Genomic DNA, 20566 nt, shown 5'->3' with positions numbered 1-20566 from the left:
AAGCCACTATGTGATCATTTTTATTTCTAAGTGTTGACAGACCGAAAGGAGTATTTTGACTGCCACTGTTTTTCACTTGATGGCTGCAGCCAGAATGCCTCATGTGATTTTAGCCTAAAAGACTAAAATATTACATTTGGCCTGTGGTTTCTGAGTAATAACCCTTTTTGTTAGACTAAACCATTACACTTGGCCTTTACTATGATTTTTTGGGTAATACCCCTTTTTGTTAGGCTAAAACATTAAACTAGGCCTTTGCTGTGATTTTTGAGTAATACCACTTTCTGTTCTGACCCTGATGCTAAGAAAACCACCAGGAAGTTAGAGGCAGCTAAATCTTTAGCACTACGGTCCAAAAACATAACTTAAAGGGAATAAAAATTAAACGCACCAATTGCAAATCATCTTTGAATATTACTACATTGCATTAACTGTAACGTAATAGTTGTCCCCTTTAGCCTTCAGTTACTACATATTTATTGGGTCGAAAGTCGGCTTTAGCGGAAATATATCAGTGTTTCATAACTTTTGTTTAATCAGGAAGTGAAACCATCAATATGATATGTATGTTTTCTTTTTTTTAACAGACAGCTATTCATTTGAAGGATTGCACAGACTGTATGATCTATGTGACTCTTGCTGGACAATTAAATAGAAGTCTGATTATCTGTGGCACCAGTGGAACCAGGACAGCATGCTGGAAGCTGGTAGGAAAGGGGCTCATTCCCTACTGTGTGTTTCTGTAAAAATAGAGCTTAGGGGAATCGATATTCACAGCACATGTAAACCATGAAGGGATGTGTGCTGAATATCTCTATCTAGGGCTTTTCAAACTGAGGGCCAAATGAGTAATTTATTGCAGGTATAGACAGATTTGTCACTCACAAGTACTTTTACCATCACTCTAAAAGTTAAATGTTAAGATGAGGGGAATCACTTGAACGTATATTCCTTGTAACAGTTAACCATTTAAAGGGGTGTTTAACCACTAGGTCAACTTTTAGTATGTTATAGAATGGCCTATTCCTAAGCAACCAATTTTCAATTGGTTTTCATTTTTTATAGTTTTTGAACTGTTTGCCTTCTTCTTTTGACTTTTTCCAGCTTTCAGATGGGTGGTCACTGACCCCATCAGCCAAAAACTGTTCTTCTGTGAGGCTGTACATTTTTTGTTACTCTTTATTACTTATCTTTCTATTTAGGCCCTCCTCTATTCATACTCCTGTCTCTCTTCAAAATCACTGGCTGGTTGCTAGGTTAAATTGGACCCTAGCAAACAGATAGCTGCTGAAATTCCAAACTGAAGAGTTGCTGAATAAAAAGCGAAATCATTTGAAAAATGCAAATAATAAAAAATGAAGACCAATTGCAAATGGTCTAGAAATAGCACTCTCTATAACACCTTTTACTATGCATTTAATAGTCATAATATATCGCGTGTAATATAAGGTATATGTTGGCTAAATGTGAGCCTTGCATTTATGTGACAATGTAGCCAGATTTATAGTAACGTGAACCATTATAGCTTCATTGATTCTACCTTGTGTCAGTGGCAGGTGCCAATGGGACCCCACATCTCTCTAATTGTCCCTAACTGGTATTCATTTTTGTTAATATGCACTGACAATTATATAGTATTTAAATGATATTTTCACGTACTGTATATTATTCTGTGGATAGGCATGAAAGTAACACTTTATATATGATCATATTATACTACGAGTTAGCTGCATAGGGATTACATTCAGGATACCACATTATGCTTAGTAGGGCACATACAGTATATATACTGTGCTTTGCATCAATTAATTCATTTTTTTTCTAACTTCCAGGAGGAGAACAAGATTCAGCAGTATAGTCTCCCAGAAGAATTTGTACCTCGAATGCCAGAAAACAACAATCTTGTTTTAATTATAGGTGAACATTACATTTTAGTACAAATTTTATCATTAGTAACTGCTCTACCTTCTATCAGAACACTTTCATTTATGTAGGCTCCAAGGTATTGTTTTACAGGATACATCAATGGAATGGGCTACCAAGAACAGAAAAAGTCACAGAAATGTCAAGAAAAAGGACCAGTAACATCAAAAGAGTTACAATATTTTGTATAAATTTATAGATGATACTTGTCTGTCCAGAACCTGAAATTATATGTTCTTTACATGTGTGTGTGTGTATACAAAACCATGAATGAATTGAAATGCTCTATATCAACAGTTAAATACTAAAACCACTGTATTTGAAATAGCCTTGTAAGCAAAGCAGTTATTACAGCCTTGCATAGCTGCCTCTACTACAAGGGTGCTCATTCATATAAAGCTGACATCTTTTTCTCTCTAGAGAATGAGGTATATTCCACAAACAATGGGAGGAGAGACAAGTATATTTTCAAGAAAATTTATGGTCAACAGCCATTTTTATACACAGGAGATGGTTTTATGAGAAGTAAGTACAGGAGAGATGAACTGAGAAATAGGTAGAGTGTCAGCACATTCTTTAACCTGCTACTCTATGTATGTATAATGTACATTGCATTTATCTTGCACTAACCTTTCTTCTTTCCTCACTCTACCTGCCATGATTTGCTCCTTCTATTAGAGCCTCATTATATAAAAGCTCTGGTGGTGGATAGTAAGGAGAAGTATCAAGATAAGATTCTTCTTTTCTTCAGAGAGGATAATGAAAATGTCCGATCAACAGAGAAGAGAATTTCCATGGTGGCTCGTATGTGTAAGGTAGGAGGAAGAATGCTAAACTTGTCAAATTAGTCATAAAATGTAACATCCCATTTTTATTGCTTGATTATTTTATACAATAACTTAGAATTTCATGTAAAGGTGGCCATACACAGACCGATAAAAGCTGGCAATGGACTACCTGACTGTTATCTGGCAGAAAATTCGGCAGATGTCAATTGGACAGATTTAAAAATCCTGTTGGGGCAAGGAGCGCATTGGCTCCTCGATGCAGTCCTTGCCCTGATGGCCTACATCCCCTCGGGCCAAATGATTGTATCAATCTGATACCCGGCACATCTGGGAAAGATTAGCTTGTTTGACACCCTTGCCAATCTATGCATAGATGACCCCTCTTTAAAAATGCACTTCTTCAAACAATAATTTTGGGTTTTGGGCACTTCACATCAAGTAATGGGAAAAGGTCAATGGCTGCAGGTTGTTATACAGCTTGATCTTTAAACCCATTTCATACTATTTGCATTAGCAGTATATTAGGTTAGAAGGTTGAGTTGAGCTAAGACCCTTTACTTTTCTATACCAGGCCTAATTATTGCTATCACTGCCAATAGCCATGGGTCAGAACAGATAACATTATAGGAATAGTCAAAGTTTGTCTTTAGTTTTATTGAGTAAGGGATGCAGGGGATACTGAGGAGTTAGATTTACTTAGTTGGGGGAGAAGGGAATACTAATGACTTACGATGTAAGGAAAGTGGAGGTCATAGCCTTCCTATTCAATTATTTTTAATAATCCTAATTATTCCTTTCCACAATTATATTGTAACTGTAGGAGGACTCTGGACCAACAAAGCTATCTTCTTACTACATGTTCAGCACAGCACTGAAATCCCGTTTGATATGTGGGTATCCTAAAAAAGGACAGTATTTCCCACACCTCCAGGATGTTTTTCTGCTAAAGGGCATAGAGGAAAACCTGATTTATGGGCTGTTCACAAATGCATGGTAAGCTCTCTATTAATCCAAAATGTTTACTTTTACTGAGTTCCATGTCTAGCGTGAAGCCCCACCCCCTATTGCTTTCTGAGCACTCCTCTCTCCGACTATGATGGCCTCAGAGAGGTGCCAACTGATTGATTTTAGTTGGAGTGCAAGCAGTGAGCATAACCAGTAGGCAGCATTTTGAGTTGGAGAGAGAAGCAGTTATTGATTCCTATGGTATGGTGAATTGTGCTGAGTGCATAGCCTAGGAAAGGAGATAGCAAGTAGTGGAACATATAGTAGGGTTTTTGGGGAAGTTTTTAATAAATCCGCATAAAATAAATGTCTAATTTTTAAGGGAAAAGGGTAGGGGGTTAGGGAGGGAAGGGACACAATGTAAGATGGCATCTTTCTCTCTTGAAGTCCAATATAACAGACCAATATAATGTGACTATAACATTTTTAAAAGGTATCTGGAAACATAGGATTCATTCAGTGATCTTTGCACAAATGATATGTATAAAAGATAAAAAACACGTTAAAGGTGTAAGCATGATAAAAAACAGAAATCAGAAAAGTCTGCATCAGCTAAGTTCTAGAAAAAATGAAGACTCAACAAAAGGGCAAACAAATGAATCAAAACAAAACAAGAGGGTGCCTCCGCTTGCTCATTTCTGGGTCACAGGGTTTACATGAAGAATTAATTCTGTTAATTTGTTGAAACTATCAGTAGGAGGTTGAGAAAGGTTGAGTGGAGCCTTATATGTTTTATTCAGCAGGATTTCCACTTCCCTGTTGGTGTAGCTAGCCTTTCTTTCCCCAAATAGCTAACTGGAGAGGAGAACACGGCTAGTATCAGAATGGGTTACATAGTGTACCCAAGGGTCCCAGATTTTTTTAAATTCTGTTTGCATGTCATTTAGGGTACTTGTCAGTTTCTTGTTGACTAATATCCAGTTAATCTTATTCTTTAGTTGCTGTATAGGTAATGATCTAGCATAAGTCAGCTTGGCTGCGGTAAAAATTTGAGTGATTAGAATCATTGTAAATGTATTTATGTTTGGGATTCTATTTTATAATAGAATGTGGTGACTTACACAGGTTTAAGCCAGTTACTGAAAATATCATTTTATAGACCCTAGTCCAGAAGTTCATTCTTTTTTTTTTTTTAACAATACCGTTTTTATTGAATAGTATATACAAACAGTACATTTTTAATAAGCATTGCGACTGTACAGGTACATTGTGAATATGCCGATTCAAATAAAATTTACATATCACATAAACAGACCTGAGTTTTGTTGTAACTGTTTGTCCCTTGAGGGAGAGACCATGGTCATGTGCTGCGTTATCAGTATTGTTGCTATTGAGGTGAGAGTGGCCTGCAGCCTATTCTGGGGTATATGTCTTTATTTTTTTTTACCAACGGGGGTTGGAAACAAGGGGTTAAACAGGGGGAGTGGGGATTAGGGTACAAGAGAATCATATTTGTTAGTACAGGTATGGGATCCATTATGCAGAAACCTGTTATCCAGAAAGTTCCGAATTACGGAAAGGCCATCTCCCATAGACTCCATTATAAGCAAATAATTCTCATTTTTTAAAATGATTTCCTTTTTCTTTGTAATAATAAAACAGTACCTTGTACTTGATCCCAACTAAGATCCATTTATTTCTTATTGGAGGCAAAACAATCCTTTTGAGTTTATTCAATATTCAAATGATTTTTAGCAGACTTACGGTATGGAGATCCAAATTACAGTTTATCCCTGGCAGAGCTCCAGACATAAACCTAAGACCCAGCAGTCACAAGCACAATTTCTGGATGGGTACACACTCCAGACACTTGTATAAAATGAAGACAAAAAGGAACACCAAGAGCCCCAATAGTGTAATATGTTTTTACAAGGAGTAATGGTAGAATAAACAAATTAATACTCACAAGCCAGGGTTACCAATAGGCAACCACTGTATAGGCAGGTGGGGAGATTATCCTGACCCCACTCAGGAATAAGAAGTCACTCTCTGTAGAAGGAAGAAAAATGGGGATAACACCCCTCCACTCGGGGTGGACTCGGTATAGTGATAAGACAAAACAGAGGCGCCAAAAGGATAAAATTAGCTAAAAACACTTAAAAACCCAATGGGTAATTCAGAGGAGGTAGTAGTGAACTTACCTCCTCCAGGCAGACACCAACAAAAGTGGTAATTTTCAGTAATAGTTTATTCACAACAATATTGCACAGTTCAAGTGAACTGGTAACCCTAATTCAACCCCCTGTATGTAGGAATCACAGTGCTGTCTGTTCTTACAATCTTTTGGACATTGAGAAGACCTTTAGTTCCTCTTCCCTGTGGAATGCTCCAGCATCAAACCTAGCCATCCGTCCTGGAACGGTGAGAAACCATCAGCCAAACCCAGCTTTCTTTTTTTTTTCCTGTAGCTATGGCTATGTGTGTTTCCAGCTTTTTTCTTCTTCCTTATATGGATTCCTCCTGCCCCTGTCTTTCAGTCATCCATTGCTATACATGTGTTCCAGATTGATCTTTTCCTCAGCTATTCCTGGATCTATTTTTTTTCTCCTATTCAGTGTATTCTAGGTGATCGCACTCCAGAAGACACATTTAACAGGGCATCTAAGTATCCCGAGTTGCAAGACTGGATAGAACCGTCAGGGAAGGAGGCTGTATTTCAGAACTTAAGTCACTACAGAAAGATTGTAGTGGATGAGGTGAAAGCATTAGATGGAAATAGCTACAGAGTCATTTTACTGGCTGCAGGTAATGGAACAGACAATAGAATGTCAAATATCACTCACCCTAAATGAAAATTTGGAATCAACATTTTAGTGCATGTTTTAATATACTATTATTCATGGATATGCATGCATGTTACAGTTGCTTAGGATAAGTCTGTAAGTACATTTCATCCCTGGACTTTTGACCTCTTGCTGCCATTACAGCTTGTGTATGGAGCTACAATTAGAGAAAATTGTTCTACCAGGCAATTGGAGCAAAAGTATGGTTTTCTCATGGGAAGTCTATAGCTGCATATCTCCACGATGTTCATATTCTTTGTTCTTCCAGTAGTCCTTTTTCTAATAAACTTCCCTGCCCAAAAAATGTCTGCAAATTGCACTGCCCTGCAAAGAGCACCCCAAGTAAGTGGTGTGCAGTACTTAAAATAGTCATTCAGCTGTTTTACCATGCACATTTTTGTTAAAGTGGCACCCTCTAGGGCAGTGTGACCATGACATATGCCATGCATACACTGATCTGATCCAAAATAGGCCTATATGTAAGCTACACACTGTACAGCCTGGACCTACAGCTCATGTATTACCAACTGGTGTTGCTCTCCTTATTCCTGGATCCCATGTTCTGGAAGTTGTAGTTTAGTAACCGAGAGCCATAAAAGCAGATTCTTTCTCTACATTAAGTCAGAACATACTGACAGATTTAAAGGGTCACAAAAATATTAACAATTCGGAAACATCTTATGGAAAGAGTTTTCCTTTCTTAGCAGGTGGAAGTGTACAAAAGCTTGTTGTGATGGATAATGGAGACCACAGTGTTCATATGATAAATCCCTTCAATGAAACAAAGGAGATCCTATCCCTGATACTGGAACCCACAATGGTGAGAAGGGCATAAAAACAGTGAAGGATGAGGATAAAAATAGTGAAAGGAATAACAGTAATAAGCATAGGCCTGTAAGGTAAATAGGTTAGCTACATTGCAAATACTACAGGTATGGGATCCGTTATTTGGAAACCCATTATCTAGAGAGCTCCAAATTACAGGATGGCCATTTCCCATAGACTCCATTTTAATCAAATAATTTAGATTTTTAAAAATTATTTTCTTTTTTCTGTGTAATAATAAAAGAGTATATTGTACTTTGTCCCAGCTAAAATATAATTAATCCTTACTGGAGGCAAAATAATCCTATTGGGTTAAATGAACCTTTAAATTATTTTTTAGCAGAGATCCAAATTAGAGAAAGACCCCTTATTCAGAATACCACAGGTGCCGAGCATTCTGGATAATGGGCCCCATACCGGTACTACTAAACTGAGCATCAGTATGTTTGTTATAGCTTTATAGGTCCTAAGAAACAGTAAAGTTCAATTTAAACAGTGGAGTTATTACTTTCTTTATGTACGCCTTGGATGCCCTGTAAAGTGGGTGTATTATATTGCAAATTGTTTATATGTACATGTTAACTGTTCTGTCTTTTGTTCCCCTCTATTCTGTAAAGCGCTGCATAAATTGATGGTGCTATATAAATAATAATAATTATAGATGAACACAGAAAGATTACATTTTAATGAAGTTAACTGTACTGACCAAAGGTTAAGGTGAAAAAACAGACCTTTGCTAAAAGCTAAGGAGGTCATGTAGATGGCAAGGAGCTGTTCTTATCAAATTGTAAAATCCTTTTCAATTTGAGGTTTCAGTGGTTTTTCAGGTTTTTTAGTTTGTAATTGCACAAACATTCTTACAAAAATGAGAATTTCAAAGCTTTTGTATTCTTACTTGTATTTGTTTTACATTATTATTCGTTTGAGCTGTTTATATTTGGATTTTTTAATAAATGAGTAGACATTTGTGTTTTTTTTTAAAATTGAAACTAGTTGTGGTAGAAAAAACTCGAAAATGACACAAATCTGAAAATAAACAAAATAATAACTGTAAACTGGTAAACTTACAGACTTACAAACTTAACCTGATTTTTTGACTGCCACTAAATTTACTGGTAGTTGTTTCACACTGAATTTGGTCATAACTGGAGAAGGGAAGAATCACTTCTGGAGGATATGAGCTGTCACCTTAACTCCGTAAACACTGACGCAGTTCTAAACAAGTGTGTGGGAGATGTCGGTTGAAAACCACTTCATACTTCCTATACTTATACTGTGATTGCACAGCCTACTCCAGCAGTGCCATTTATTTCCTGGCTGAATATTGTTGCCTGTTGGTGAAAAGCAAATATATGCTTTATACATGTCACACAGGTACTTTTCCTTACTTTAAACAAATGCAGAATTAAATCCTAAAAATTAAAATGGCTAAAAATGCCATATTTTATAAACTGAACTTACTGCACTGAACTTACTACTGTCTTAAAGTTTCAGCCTCTCTATAGTGTAAATTTTTAGGTAATTTCGATGCTAGTACACTGGTTTCTGAGCTGCCATGTACTAATAATCTGACTTATTTACTAATTGACCTTGTATTGTGACATTTATATATATATATATATATATATATATATATATATATATATATATATATATATATATATATACAATATATTGTCAGTCCCTAAGCTCAGTAAGTGACAGCAGCACAGAGCATGTGCAGAGAATCAGCAAAAAAGAAGATGGGGGACATCTCTAGAGTGGGGCTGGAACTAGGGGTAGGCAGAAGAGGCACCTGCCTAGGGTGCAATGATTGGGGGGCGCCAGGCAGGAAACTCTCCTGCCTTCCCCTAGCCCACACTCCCTTGTCATTGCCCCCGCCGGTTGGGGGCAATAACTCCTCCCATACGTGGGGTGGGAGGGTGCAGGGGTGAGGTGGCCGACCGGGTTGCCTAGGGCGCCCAGTTAGCTTTGTCCACCCCTGCTCTAGAGGAGCAGATCTTACCTCCTAAATGGCTGTGATTACCTTGGACTGACACAGAAACCTAAATCATGATGCACAACATTATAAACTTTTATCATGTTATAGAATGTTCTATTCTTAGCAACTTTGCAATTGGTCTTTATTATTTTTTTTATAGTTTTTAAATGATTTGCCTTTCTCTTCTGAAGCTTTACAGCTTTTAAATGGGAATCACTGACTAAAAACTATTACTCTGTGAGGCTAAAATATTATTTTTATTGTTACTTTTTATTAGTTATCATTCTATTTTGGCCATCCTTTATATTTCCAACTCTTGTTCAAACAACCTGGTTGCTAGGGTAAATTGCACCATAGCAACCAGATAGCTTCTAAAATACCAAAATCTTATGAACAAAGTTCTAAATAATTAAAAAACCATAAAAAAAAAAATAAGACCAATTGCAAATTATCTTAGAATACCAATATCTGCATCATACTAAAAGTTAATTTTAAGGTGAACCTACCCCTTTACCACATGCCTCTTATCATATAATTATGCAATATTGTCCTTCTATGCATTATGTTACTAAACACCAGACATTTTTGTGAGTGGAACAAGGCGAAACACATAACACATAAGCCAGAATTCTAGTTAGATAAGAGGCAAGTGAAAGGAATAGGTGAAGAATAGAGAGGCAACACAGTAAATATATGCTGCTTGTTATTCATGTATGATTTAGCATGTCCTGTATGTGGGGACCAACACTGAAGTGATCCGCCTTCCTCTGGATGACTGCACTGCATACAATGAAACTTGTGAGGCCTGTGTCAGTTCACGTGACCCGTATTGCAGCTGGACAGAAAGTGGATGTCAGTCTGTTCTGAAACAGGCACAGTATGTAACAGTTCTTAGCTAATCTGCTGTTTTTGTGTCAGGAGTCTCCATAAAACAATACATATTTGGTATTGGTATGCTTAAGGGAAGATAGGGAATATGTTGTAGTTTTATAACTATAAAAATATGTTATGATTTATTTCACCGTATTATGGAAAAATGTAATTTTAGAGGCAAAGAAAACCGAATACTTGAGCAGTTTGCACTGAAATCTGTTCCATGTGCTTGCACCCAAGCCATACCGCCCAACTGTCCCGCTTTCCGCGGGACAGTCCCGGTTTTGGTAGCGCGCCCCCTGTCCCGGATAGTTCCATGAATGTCCCGCATTTCCGTAATGCGGGACATTCATGTAACTATCCCGACAGCGGGACGTGCTGGCTGTAGTCAGGCGTTCCCCAGTGGCTCCTCTCTATATGCGGCTCCTTGTTCTGTGGAGCCAGGTCCTTTTATAAGGTTGCGCCTGTGCGTATGACGTCACACGCACGCACGGGCGCAACCTTATAAAAGGACCTGGCTCCGCCGAACAAGAAGCCGCATATAGAGAGGGAACGCTGAAGAAGAAGCTGCAGCATGTATGGAGGCACTGTATGGGGGGCACCTTTGTATGGGGGACACTGTGGGGGGGGCTACTCTGTATGGGGGGCACCTGTGTATGGGGGGGCACCTGTGTATGGGGGCTAATGTGTATGGGGGGCTAATGTGTATGGGGGACACTGTGTGGGGGGGCTACTGTGTATGGGGGGGGCTACTCTGTATGGGGGGGCACCTGTGTATGGGGGGGCTAATGTGTATGGGGGGGCTAATGTGTATGGGGACACTGTGTGGGGGGCTACTGTGTATGGGGGGGCACCTGTGTATGGGGGGCTACTGTGTATGGGGGCACTGTGTATGGGGGGGGCAAAACTGGTACATAGTTATAACTCACTTATAACTGACTGCCTTCTCTCTATATTTGTATTTTATATGTAGGAGTTGCTATTTTGTTTTCCTTAGGTAGTACAGTATGAGGGTATAGCACATTTGCGTCTGATCCCGCCATTTCATCTATATAAAAGGAGTATTTTTTTTAAAAATGGGGAGTGGCAATTGGGGCATGGCCACACAAAGTGGGCGTGGTCAAAAAATTTGGCGCGCTGTGCGCGCCAAATCTTTTTGTCCCTCTTTTCATTTTTCAAATGTTGGGAGGTATGCCCAAGCCAATGCAATGGCCCCAGGTGCAGGCACATCAAGAAGCTTTTCAGAGCATAGGGTATCTGGCATTAGCCTAAAATTTGTCCCTAGGTAGCTGTTCTCTTGCTCCTCACCTAGATGTTTAGACTTTAAATGTTATACCTGATGAAAAGCAAGAGAATTCTAAATAAAAGTGTGTGGAGATGCTTCCTGCATTTGTCACTGAACCTGTTGTTAAAAATTGTGATGCTAGTAGTGTAATATCATGAAAACTAAAGAGGAAAAAATTGTAAATGGCAAAAGTGCTCAGGCAATTTTACATTATTTTGAGCTCAACTTAATGTAAGGTACTTGTATTTATTGCAGTATGACCTTTGCGCATCTTAAAGGGGTTCTCCACCCAAAAACTGTTTTTTGCATTTTAAGCAACTTTCCAATATACATACATTAATGTATTCAAAATTATTTGTAAGTGGTATTGCTAAAAAAATCAATATCTGTCTGGAAGTTTTACTCTTAATTCCTGGTTCTGACTCTTAAAACAATGCTGCAAGCCAGCTGATTAACAGATCTGAAGGAGAACTCACTTTTGCTACAACGTAGATTGACGTCAAATAACAGAAAGGAATAAACAATATCAATTATATTTACAATTAACTTTCAACAATTGGAAATCTCAAATTAATATATACTGCAAAGTTGATTAGAACCCTCTTTTCTTTCGATATGCAGAAAAATGGTTTTAGATGGAGAAACCCTTTAATGGGCAAGGTTACATTTCTGTTGTGTTTTCTCTTGCCCTGCTTGATCTTGGCTCCTAAAGGTGGCCACACACGTGGCGATTTGGGATCTTTTGTGCGACCATCAGTCGCACGAAAGATCGTTCAATCAGCCACTAACCGTTCAGGGCTGAAACGGCAGATAAGGAGGTAGAAACAATAGGATTTCTACCTCCTTCTGCCGATTCAGCTCTGACGGCATATTTTGCTCAGGCGCCTTCTGTGGCACCCGATCAAAATCTTTTAACCTGGCCGATCAGCGAGTCAAACGATATCAGCAGCCTCCTGCGATATCGGTCGACTTGCTGACTTGCCATACATGCATCGAATATCAGACGAAACGAGGTTTCGTACGATATTATCGGTGTGTGTATGGCCAGCTTAAGTATCACATTGACAATTTGAAATCTAGATCTTGAGTAGCAAAAACAGGCACAGTATGTAACAGTAACATGTAGGCACTCATTGTAGTTTCTTTTAACAGAGGCTTGCAGAATATCACACATGGAGTTGACGCCAGGTGCTTAAAACAAAGTAAGTGTAATAATGTAGCAATGGCATCTGACATTTTTGATGGTTGTACATAGTATATCTACCACCTGTTTATCCTTTAACTAAAATCCTTTGGGGATATGACTTCTGTTTCCTTTGCCACAGGTACATTTATGCCAATTAGGGGCAATGTAAGCGGAAGGAAAAAGGATTATGGTTTGATAAGTCCTGCATTACCACAGGATGGTGCCTGCTGCTGGAGAGAGGAGAACAATGACCTCAAAATCTGTATCACTCACAATGGCACCTGCACCCTCCTACTGGAATATCCAGAGAATCAAAGGCAAGAACAGCAAGGGGGCATGCAGTGTGTAGCACTCAAACGCACACTGAATGTGGGCAATGGCTTTGCAGCACAATCCCAACAGCCAGTATTGATAGTAGTACTGCTTATGGGCCACCTTAAACTCATATACCTGTGCTTTGGTTTGTAGGCAAGAATTGGCCAAAAAAGGTGGTTTGTGGGTGGTAGGGTAACAGTATCAAATTTTTATTCTAGAAATGCAGGCCTCTACAATATATTTAAGGTTATTGGCATCAATATCAGTCATTAAACATCAATCATATCAAACATCAGTAAAGCTGGAGGGATGATGCAGAAGACTAAAAATGATCCACTTGGAGTAACAAAAAACACACTGCTTTTAGGCAACGTTAAATAGTTGTTACACTGAATGCAGAAAATGATCCCAAACCTGTAGCACTACAGGAATAACTGGAATTCATTTCTTAACACAGTTTGAAGGACATATCTCCAGCCCAAACCCTATCCAACATGAAACTAGCCACAAACAGGCCAATACAAGCTGCCACCTGGGAAACCTATTGGCCTATGTATGGGAAGGTTTAGAAGCTATCATCAGCTGAGTACCGCATTAGCCTATTGATGCCAATGTTTGGTCAGCTTCCAAAATAGATTTTTGATCTGATTGGGACTAAACAATTGCATTAGCCTGATTTTGCCCATTAATTGGGTGGCCGAATCGGGATATTAAAGTGTATGCTCTTAAGGGGCAATAATAAACTAGATAGTAATCCATGATTAACTTAAATATTAAGGGGTGAACAGACTGATTTTATTATGGTAACAACTATGTCAACTCTCTGTCCTTCAGGCAGATGTAGCCCTACAAACCCTTTTTATAACATAATTGTTTTATTATGATATAACCCCAAAACATGTAGGTCAGTGGATAACCAATTAAGTAGATGTTAAAATTCAGTATGGGACATACTGCTGTAACCAGCCTAAAGCCACATGGGTCTGAGTTGGCACAAAACACTCACCATGGATTGTTGGCAGTAAAAAGTTACCTGCTTACTATCTTACAATGAAAGGAAAAAATACACCCAGCTTAAAGTATTATTTACTTTATTTACATTTCATTACACAAAATACATTTTTAGTCAAAGCATCTTCAGGTTAGACATTGAAGGGATTCACTAAACTGGATTTAATTTGAACAGGAGTTTGAACCCACAGCAACCTATCAGCTATTAGTTTGGAGCAACTGCAGTACAGCTACCAAAAGCATAATTGCTAAGGGTTAATTCTCTATAATAAAACATACACTTGTTACTCATATGAGAGCCAATATGTGTTTTATTTGATTAGGACAGGACTACACACAAGATTGTTTGCCTCTCCACTCCACTTACAAACCATCTCTTTTTCTGTACTGTGATAAAATGTAGCCTTGTCTAAAGTGGCCTGAACCTCAGTTGCACAAGGTCCATTTACTTATTTCACTATTGTTTTTATTGTGAAAAATGTGGAGGTTTGAACGAGAAGAATCTTTTATAGCTGCTTATGCACACATTGTGTAATATAAATAGCAATAAAGGTGAAAAATAAATCTGCAGTGTTACTAGTTTTAGTTCATGGAAAGAATGGTCTACTATTGACAAACCACAACTTCAAGAACACCTCAACAGCTTCAGATAAGCAGTAATGGTTATTTTAAGGTTGAGGGGTTAGGCCTATTGTTAAGGTAATTGAAGTGGGTCTTCAGATAGAGAATTAGTCTTAAGGTGGCCATACACAGGCCGATTGTAGCTGCCGATATCGGCAGCTTATCGGCCCGTGTAGGGGCAGGAACGAGGGGCATGCCCGACCGATATCTGGCCTGAAATTGGCCAGATATCGATTGGGCAGGTTAAAAGATTGTCGGATCGGGGACCACATCGGCTCGTTGATGCGGTCCTCAAACCGATTGCCCATTGCCGCCATTATAAAATGATTGTTTTGGCCCCAGGGCCAAACTATCGAATTAGCCTACATTTTCCCCAATATCGCCCACCCATAGGTGGGGATATCGGAAAAAGATCCACTCGCTTGGCATGTATGGGCACCTTTAGGGTTTGACAGCGGAATGATTCCTCACCTTAAAAGGAAGAATTGCAGCTTTCAGTGGCTATTAGATTTTTCAGTGTGCTTGTTTAAGAGTTAATTTATGTTAGGTTGTTTGCACTTTAATTGTTAATATATACTTTGGTGTTGTGGTTTATAATATAAGCTGCAGCCTTTGCTGTCCAACAAAGTTAAGTCTGGATTTATAATGGGAAGGGTTTGTGATAAGAAATCTTTAGGTCTCCTACAACTAGATGATTGATCCCTCCAGTGATCAGAGCTACAGGGCCAGATATTGCCTTGCTTTCTGGGGAGGGAAACTTTGCCTAGCCCCCACAGAAGTCTAAACTGCCCCTCCTGATTATGTGTAAAGGGGGTAAAAGTAAGGTAGAGCATAGAATGGGCCAGGCTAGTTGGCATAACCCCACGAGTTACCAATTCCGATGTCATTCATTTTTTACAGGATCATAAATGCTGGCTTGTTTTGCACACTTATGTCCAACTGTACCAAAAATCTAAAAAGCAGATGTGTTTTGAATGTAAAGTGTCCTGACTATTTCCTTTGTTTCTTTATACTGCATTAAAATATATTTATTGTAATTATTGCAGAATCCTGTGTTTTGTGTCAAACATTGCTTATCACATGTCACAAGTCCTAGACACTATGCTTGGCTTCTGCTATTGGATCTTTCCAGACAACCAATTATCTAGCCTATTGGCAAGTGCTGACTACTGGAAAGGCCTTTCTGCTGATTTACACTATGTTCATTTCCCTCTAAGTGATGCTGAGCACTGAGGTTTCTTTGGGTTACTGGGTCGTACAAAGAGTGCTTGCCTGGCTTTTATAGGAGACAGTACCCAGAATCCTCCCCTCATGGAATTCTTGCCTTTCAGCTCTTTATAAGTAGCAGGTTTATTAAGTCTGACCAAGAGGTACAAGAAGACTTTCTGTTCCTCAGTGAATCTTCCAGCCTTGTTTGGTGACAATTCATTGCTAAAATTGGATTTCTTCTGATTCATTTTTCCAAAAATAACTATTTTCTGTTCTTCTCACAACAAGGTTCCCAACCATTCCTGCTTGCATACACATACCATTGTGTGAAGTTTTTAAAAATCCCTAGTTGTGATGTTTATCTGCAGTTTGCAGGATGTGGTGGGAACAAACATGATTCAGCTATTGTAATGTGCAGGGGACTACCCACGGACAATAACTCCTTTAACAAAAAGTGCATAATCACAGGATATATTAAGGTTTCAAAGTTAAAATTTGGATCTGGCCTTAACTAATACAAGTGTTCTGTTCTGCGATCCTTTGTGGTCATCCATACATTATCAAATATAAAACCGAACCTGAACTGATACAACATATTAATGTATTGGCAGTTTGCCTGCAGGATAGAACAAACAAACTTTCTATTGAAGAGGTAATTGCACATGTGGGTAGCAGTAATCATAGCACAGAAATGCCACAAATTGCTCAGCAAAAAATGTGAAGCCCCACATATAGCTCAAGAGCCACAATATGCACAAAATGACATTTTCCGTGCCCCAGTGTTTGATTACCAATACTTGTACTGGCAATCAGAGTATTTGTGTGCCAAGGCCCTTAGCCCCTTTCTCAGTTCAGTTTAGTAGACTGGGGGTTTAATTTGCTTTTTTTTACCATCTTCTTCACACCAGTACAAAACTTAAAAACCAACACTGCACAATAGGTAGAAAAAACTTACATAGAACTCAGTTTTGTAACAAATGTAAAAACGTTAAAGCAATACTTAAGAAACAGAACAAGGAAGTGTCATCAGACTATGCAAATGTAGCATGTCCAAATATCACATACAATATCAGCAGACTATATGTGGAAACAAGGCCTATTACCAGATCCACCCCCCCCCCCCTTTTTAAAAAAAAAAAGAAATTCTGATATTTTTGTGGATAAAGTCAGTTAAATCTTATATAAAATGAGGTAGTTCTAATAATTGACTATAAAAAGGGTATAAAATTCTATGACGCAAATCAGTACTCCTCATGTTCTTTGGTGCAACCTGACGGAGCCTGGCCTCCAGTGGAGCCCAGCTTACACCTTCAGCTGCCTGCACTCTTTCTCCTACAGTTCCCCTCCCTACCAATGCCTTGTCTGCCTACCTGCTGGCTTCTTTGCAACAAGCTGGGAATTAAAATCAGCAGAAAGTCTCCATGTACCTCAGACACCACCGGTGGTCATATGGTAGTTACACCACTATACAGGCTTCTAGTACATTAGGGCATTTAATTTGATGAGAAAGACTTATCTTCTTATTCAATTCCATATGAATTTTATACCCTTTCACATTCATTTATTATATTTACCTCATTTTATATACAATTTAACTTTGCCTTTAACAGTGGCATATACTACTTTTAATGCTTCAGCAATTAAAAAACTGACCTTGTAGTGATAATTTGGTTTTTGGCTGTCCTGTGAAAAATCCTTAACAAACTATGCAATCATTAGTTGTAATTTTTTGATACATGTCTCAACCCTTTCTCCTTGTAGATTGTGAGCTCTTTTGGGCAGGGCCCTCTTCACCCCTTGTATCGGTTATTGATTGCTTTATATGTTACTCTGTATGTCCAAAGTATGAAACCCACTTATTGTACAGCGCTGCGGAATATGTTGGCGCTTTATAAATAAATGTTAATAATAATAATAATAACATACACAAACTATCAAATAAAACATGAATAAATAGCAACAAACGTATTTCCATATATGATAGAGGCTTAACAGCACACAGCTCTCCGAGACCCTGTGCCCATCTTTCCAGGAACCAATGAACAGCCTCCTCTTGGTGCCTCATTCCTTCCAGAAGTTCATCACTTTGTTACCAAAATGTATATTCAAAGATCCCACACAGTGAAAAAGTAGTCTCAATAGTGCAATAATCAGGGATTATATTATATATATGTACTGTGTACACTGTCACAGAACCACAAAAATGTTTTTCCAAATAGTTATTTCAAACTGATAAAGCTAGGCTGTCTGGTTTAAAACCAGACAGATGGCAACCCTACCATCATCCTGCTCCACTGATTTCTATTGGGCCCTCCTTAGCACAGCCACACACTTTGTATACAGTTTGTCTACATGTGTGTGTGGATATTCTAAAATAAATATTTTGACAGAACTTATTTTTATCTCTAGTTTCCTGGAATAAAAAGACTGAGCATCCGGTGACCTTGTGGCTGACTTCAAGAGAGAGACGTGCAGTTCAGCAGGATCGCAAGTTTGTCCACAGGGGGCGAGAAAGAGAGGAGCGCTTTACTGCACGTTCTTCACCTACCAGCAGTAATTATGGGGATTCAACTTCGGAGGCTTCCTCTTCTTCTTTTTTAGGGCTAGGCATAATGCGGTCTTCGCAAAGAAAAGGAGGGGCGGCAGGAGACACCGGAGGACAGAAGGAACGCAGACAACAACCACAGCGCAGAGCACCGACTTACAAAAAACATTGGTAATCAATATTTCGAGTCATTCATTTACATCTGAGGAAATGTGTTTATTAAGTAAAGGTTTATCATTTAGTCCGGTAAGGACATGTGACACTTTTCAATTGGATATAGATTTGGAGCGATTTTTTCGCAATTTAAGGTTGAAATCATTTTTTTCACAGCCTAATACTATGGTGATTGATGCATTGACAGATACTAAGGGTATTTCACAGTTGAACCTTAAAAAAGTGGGATTGAGGAAAAAGAGTAATTTTGTTCCTCCAGCTACAGATCCAATAATAGAGACATATATTAAATTAGTGAAATCTGATATAAGTGATCTTAAGTCTCAACTAAAGTCTAAACCTTTATTACATACGAGACATAATTTAACTTTACAGGATAAACGGCATTTGTCTGATATATTGTCATATAAACAGGTGATATTTAAACCTGCTGATAAGGGTGGAGCATTAGTTATTCTTGATAAAAACTATTATGTTAATGAAATTAAAACACAGTTGGCTGATGAGAGTGTATATTGTGCACTACCTAAGGATCCCCTCACAACTGTACAAAATAAGATAATGAGGGTTGTGGAACCAGCATTTAATGATGGTGTCATTGATGTGGATCTTAAAAATTTCTTGTATAAAGTTAATCCAATTACACCTGTGTTTTACACTATTCCAAAGATCCATAAGGATCTGCATCATCCACCTGGGCGGCCAATTGTTGCCAATACTGATTCAGTATTTTCTCCATTATCCATTTACTTGGATAAAGTGTTGCAACCAATTATGCGTAATACAAAATCTTTTTTGAAAGACACAAGTCAATTACTAAATATTCTAAATGACTGTAAAGTTACAGATCAAACACTGCTAGCTAGTTTAGATGTTAATAGTTTATATACATCTATAGCACATATAGCAGGTTTGGATGCAGTTGAAAAATGGTTGCATGTAGCCTCTGTGTACACTGAGAAAGAGAAGGCATTTTTTATGAATTTATTGGAGATTGTACTGTATGATAGTTACTTTATGTTTGGTGACATTTATTATAAACAACTACAAGGTACGGCTATGGGAAGTAATGTAGCTCCCACGTATGCCAACCTGTATATGGCCAATTTTGAAGACTTATTTGTCTATACTAATACACTTTTTCAGCAATATTGTTCCCTTTATTATCGCTATATCGATGATATTATTATATTCTGGGAAGGATCTGCTGATACATTAGTAGAGTTTTATGAAAATCTAAATTCGGTTGTTCCCAAACTCAAATTCTCTTTGGTGCATGATACACAAAGTATCAATTTTTTGGATGTTACTATCAGAAAAATGGGTACACAAATTGAAACTGATTTATATCAAAAGCACACTGACAGAAATAATTTGTTACATAATACTAGCTTTCACCCGAGACCTTTGTTAAAATCGTTACCTATTACACAGTTCAAAAGGGTGAAAAGGATAGTTTCTAATAAGGAACAGTGTGATATGAGGCTGAACCAGATGTCTGAGCGTTTTGTGGAAAGGGGGTATCCAAAAAGGGAGTTACAAGTGAGTTTGGATACAGCTAAGGGTGTTTGTGATGCACAGTTGAGAATCCCCCTTGATAATGGAACCAGAGAGAAGGGAGAAAGGTTGGCATTTGTGAGCCAATTCTCAGTAGCCAGTGAACACGTAAGGAACATTATTAGGAAACACTGGCAGGTATTAAAAATGGGCATATCTAATGTTAAGGAATTTTCTATACCACCTCTAATGGCTTATAAAAGGAATAAAAATTTGAAAGACCTTTTGGTTAGGGCTGATATAGGTCCACAAAAGAAATATACACAACGGTTTTTGGGTACCCCAAAAATGGGAACATTTCCGTGCTTATCCTGCGCACATTGTAATAACATTACAAAGGGTGAGTTCTTCACACACCCACACACGGGTAGAACTATGCCAATTAGAAAATATTTTACATGTGACTCCATGTATGTAGTTTATCTCATTAAGTGTCCGTGTGGCCTTGCATACATAGGAGAAACTACACAGAAGGTAAAGGATAG

General features: G+C 38.2%; 1 protein-coding gene across 1 annotated transcript in view; it reads left to right on the top strand.

Moving 5' to 3' along the window:
* Nucleotides 1-15636, top strand: part of sema7a (semaphorin 7A (John Milton Hagen blood group)) — a 31950-nt gene extending 16314 nt beyond the window's left edge. Inside the window, exons 3-13 of the mRNA XM_018092396.2 lie at nt 588-707; nt 1833-1917; nt 2344-2448; nt 2602-2738; nt 3532-3704; nt 5969-6077; nt 6272-6461; nt 7204-7319; nt 10028-10182; nt 12616-12665; nt 12789-15636. Coding sequence (XP_017947885.2) covers nt 588-707; nt 1833-1917; nt 2344-2448; nt 2602-2738; nt 3532-3704; nt 5969-6077; nt 6272-6461; nt 7204-7319; nt 10028-10182; nt 12616-12665; nt 12789-13117 — 1569 coding nt within the window. The 3' untranslated portion in view covers nt 13118-15636. The remainder of the gene's footprint in view (nt 1-587; nt 708-1832; nt 1918-2343; nt 2449-2601; nt 2739-3531; nt 3705-5968; nt 6078-6271; nt 6462-7203; nt 7320-10027; nt 10183-12615; nt 12666-12788) is intronic.
* Nucleotides 15637-20566: the final 4930 nt, after the last annotated feature.

The sequence above is a fragment of the Xenopus tropicalis genome, chromosome 3, assembly GCF_000004195.4.
Source record: "Xenopus tropicalis strain Nigerian chromosome 3, UCB_Xtro_10.0, whole genome shotgun sequence".
NCBI lineage: Eukaryota > Metazoa > Chordata > Amphibia > Anura > Pipidae > Xenopus > Xenopus tropicalis.
Note: the sequence above shows the minus strand (reverse complement) of the source record. Positions and strands in the feature narration are given on the sequence as shown.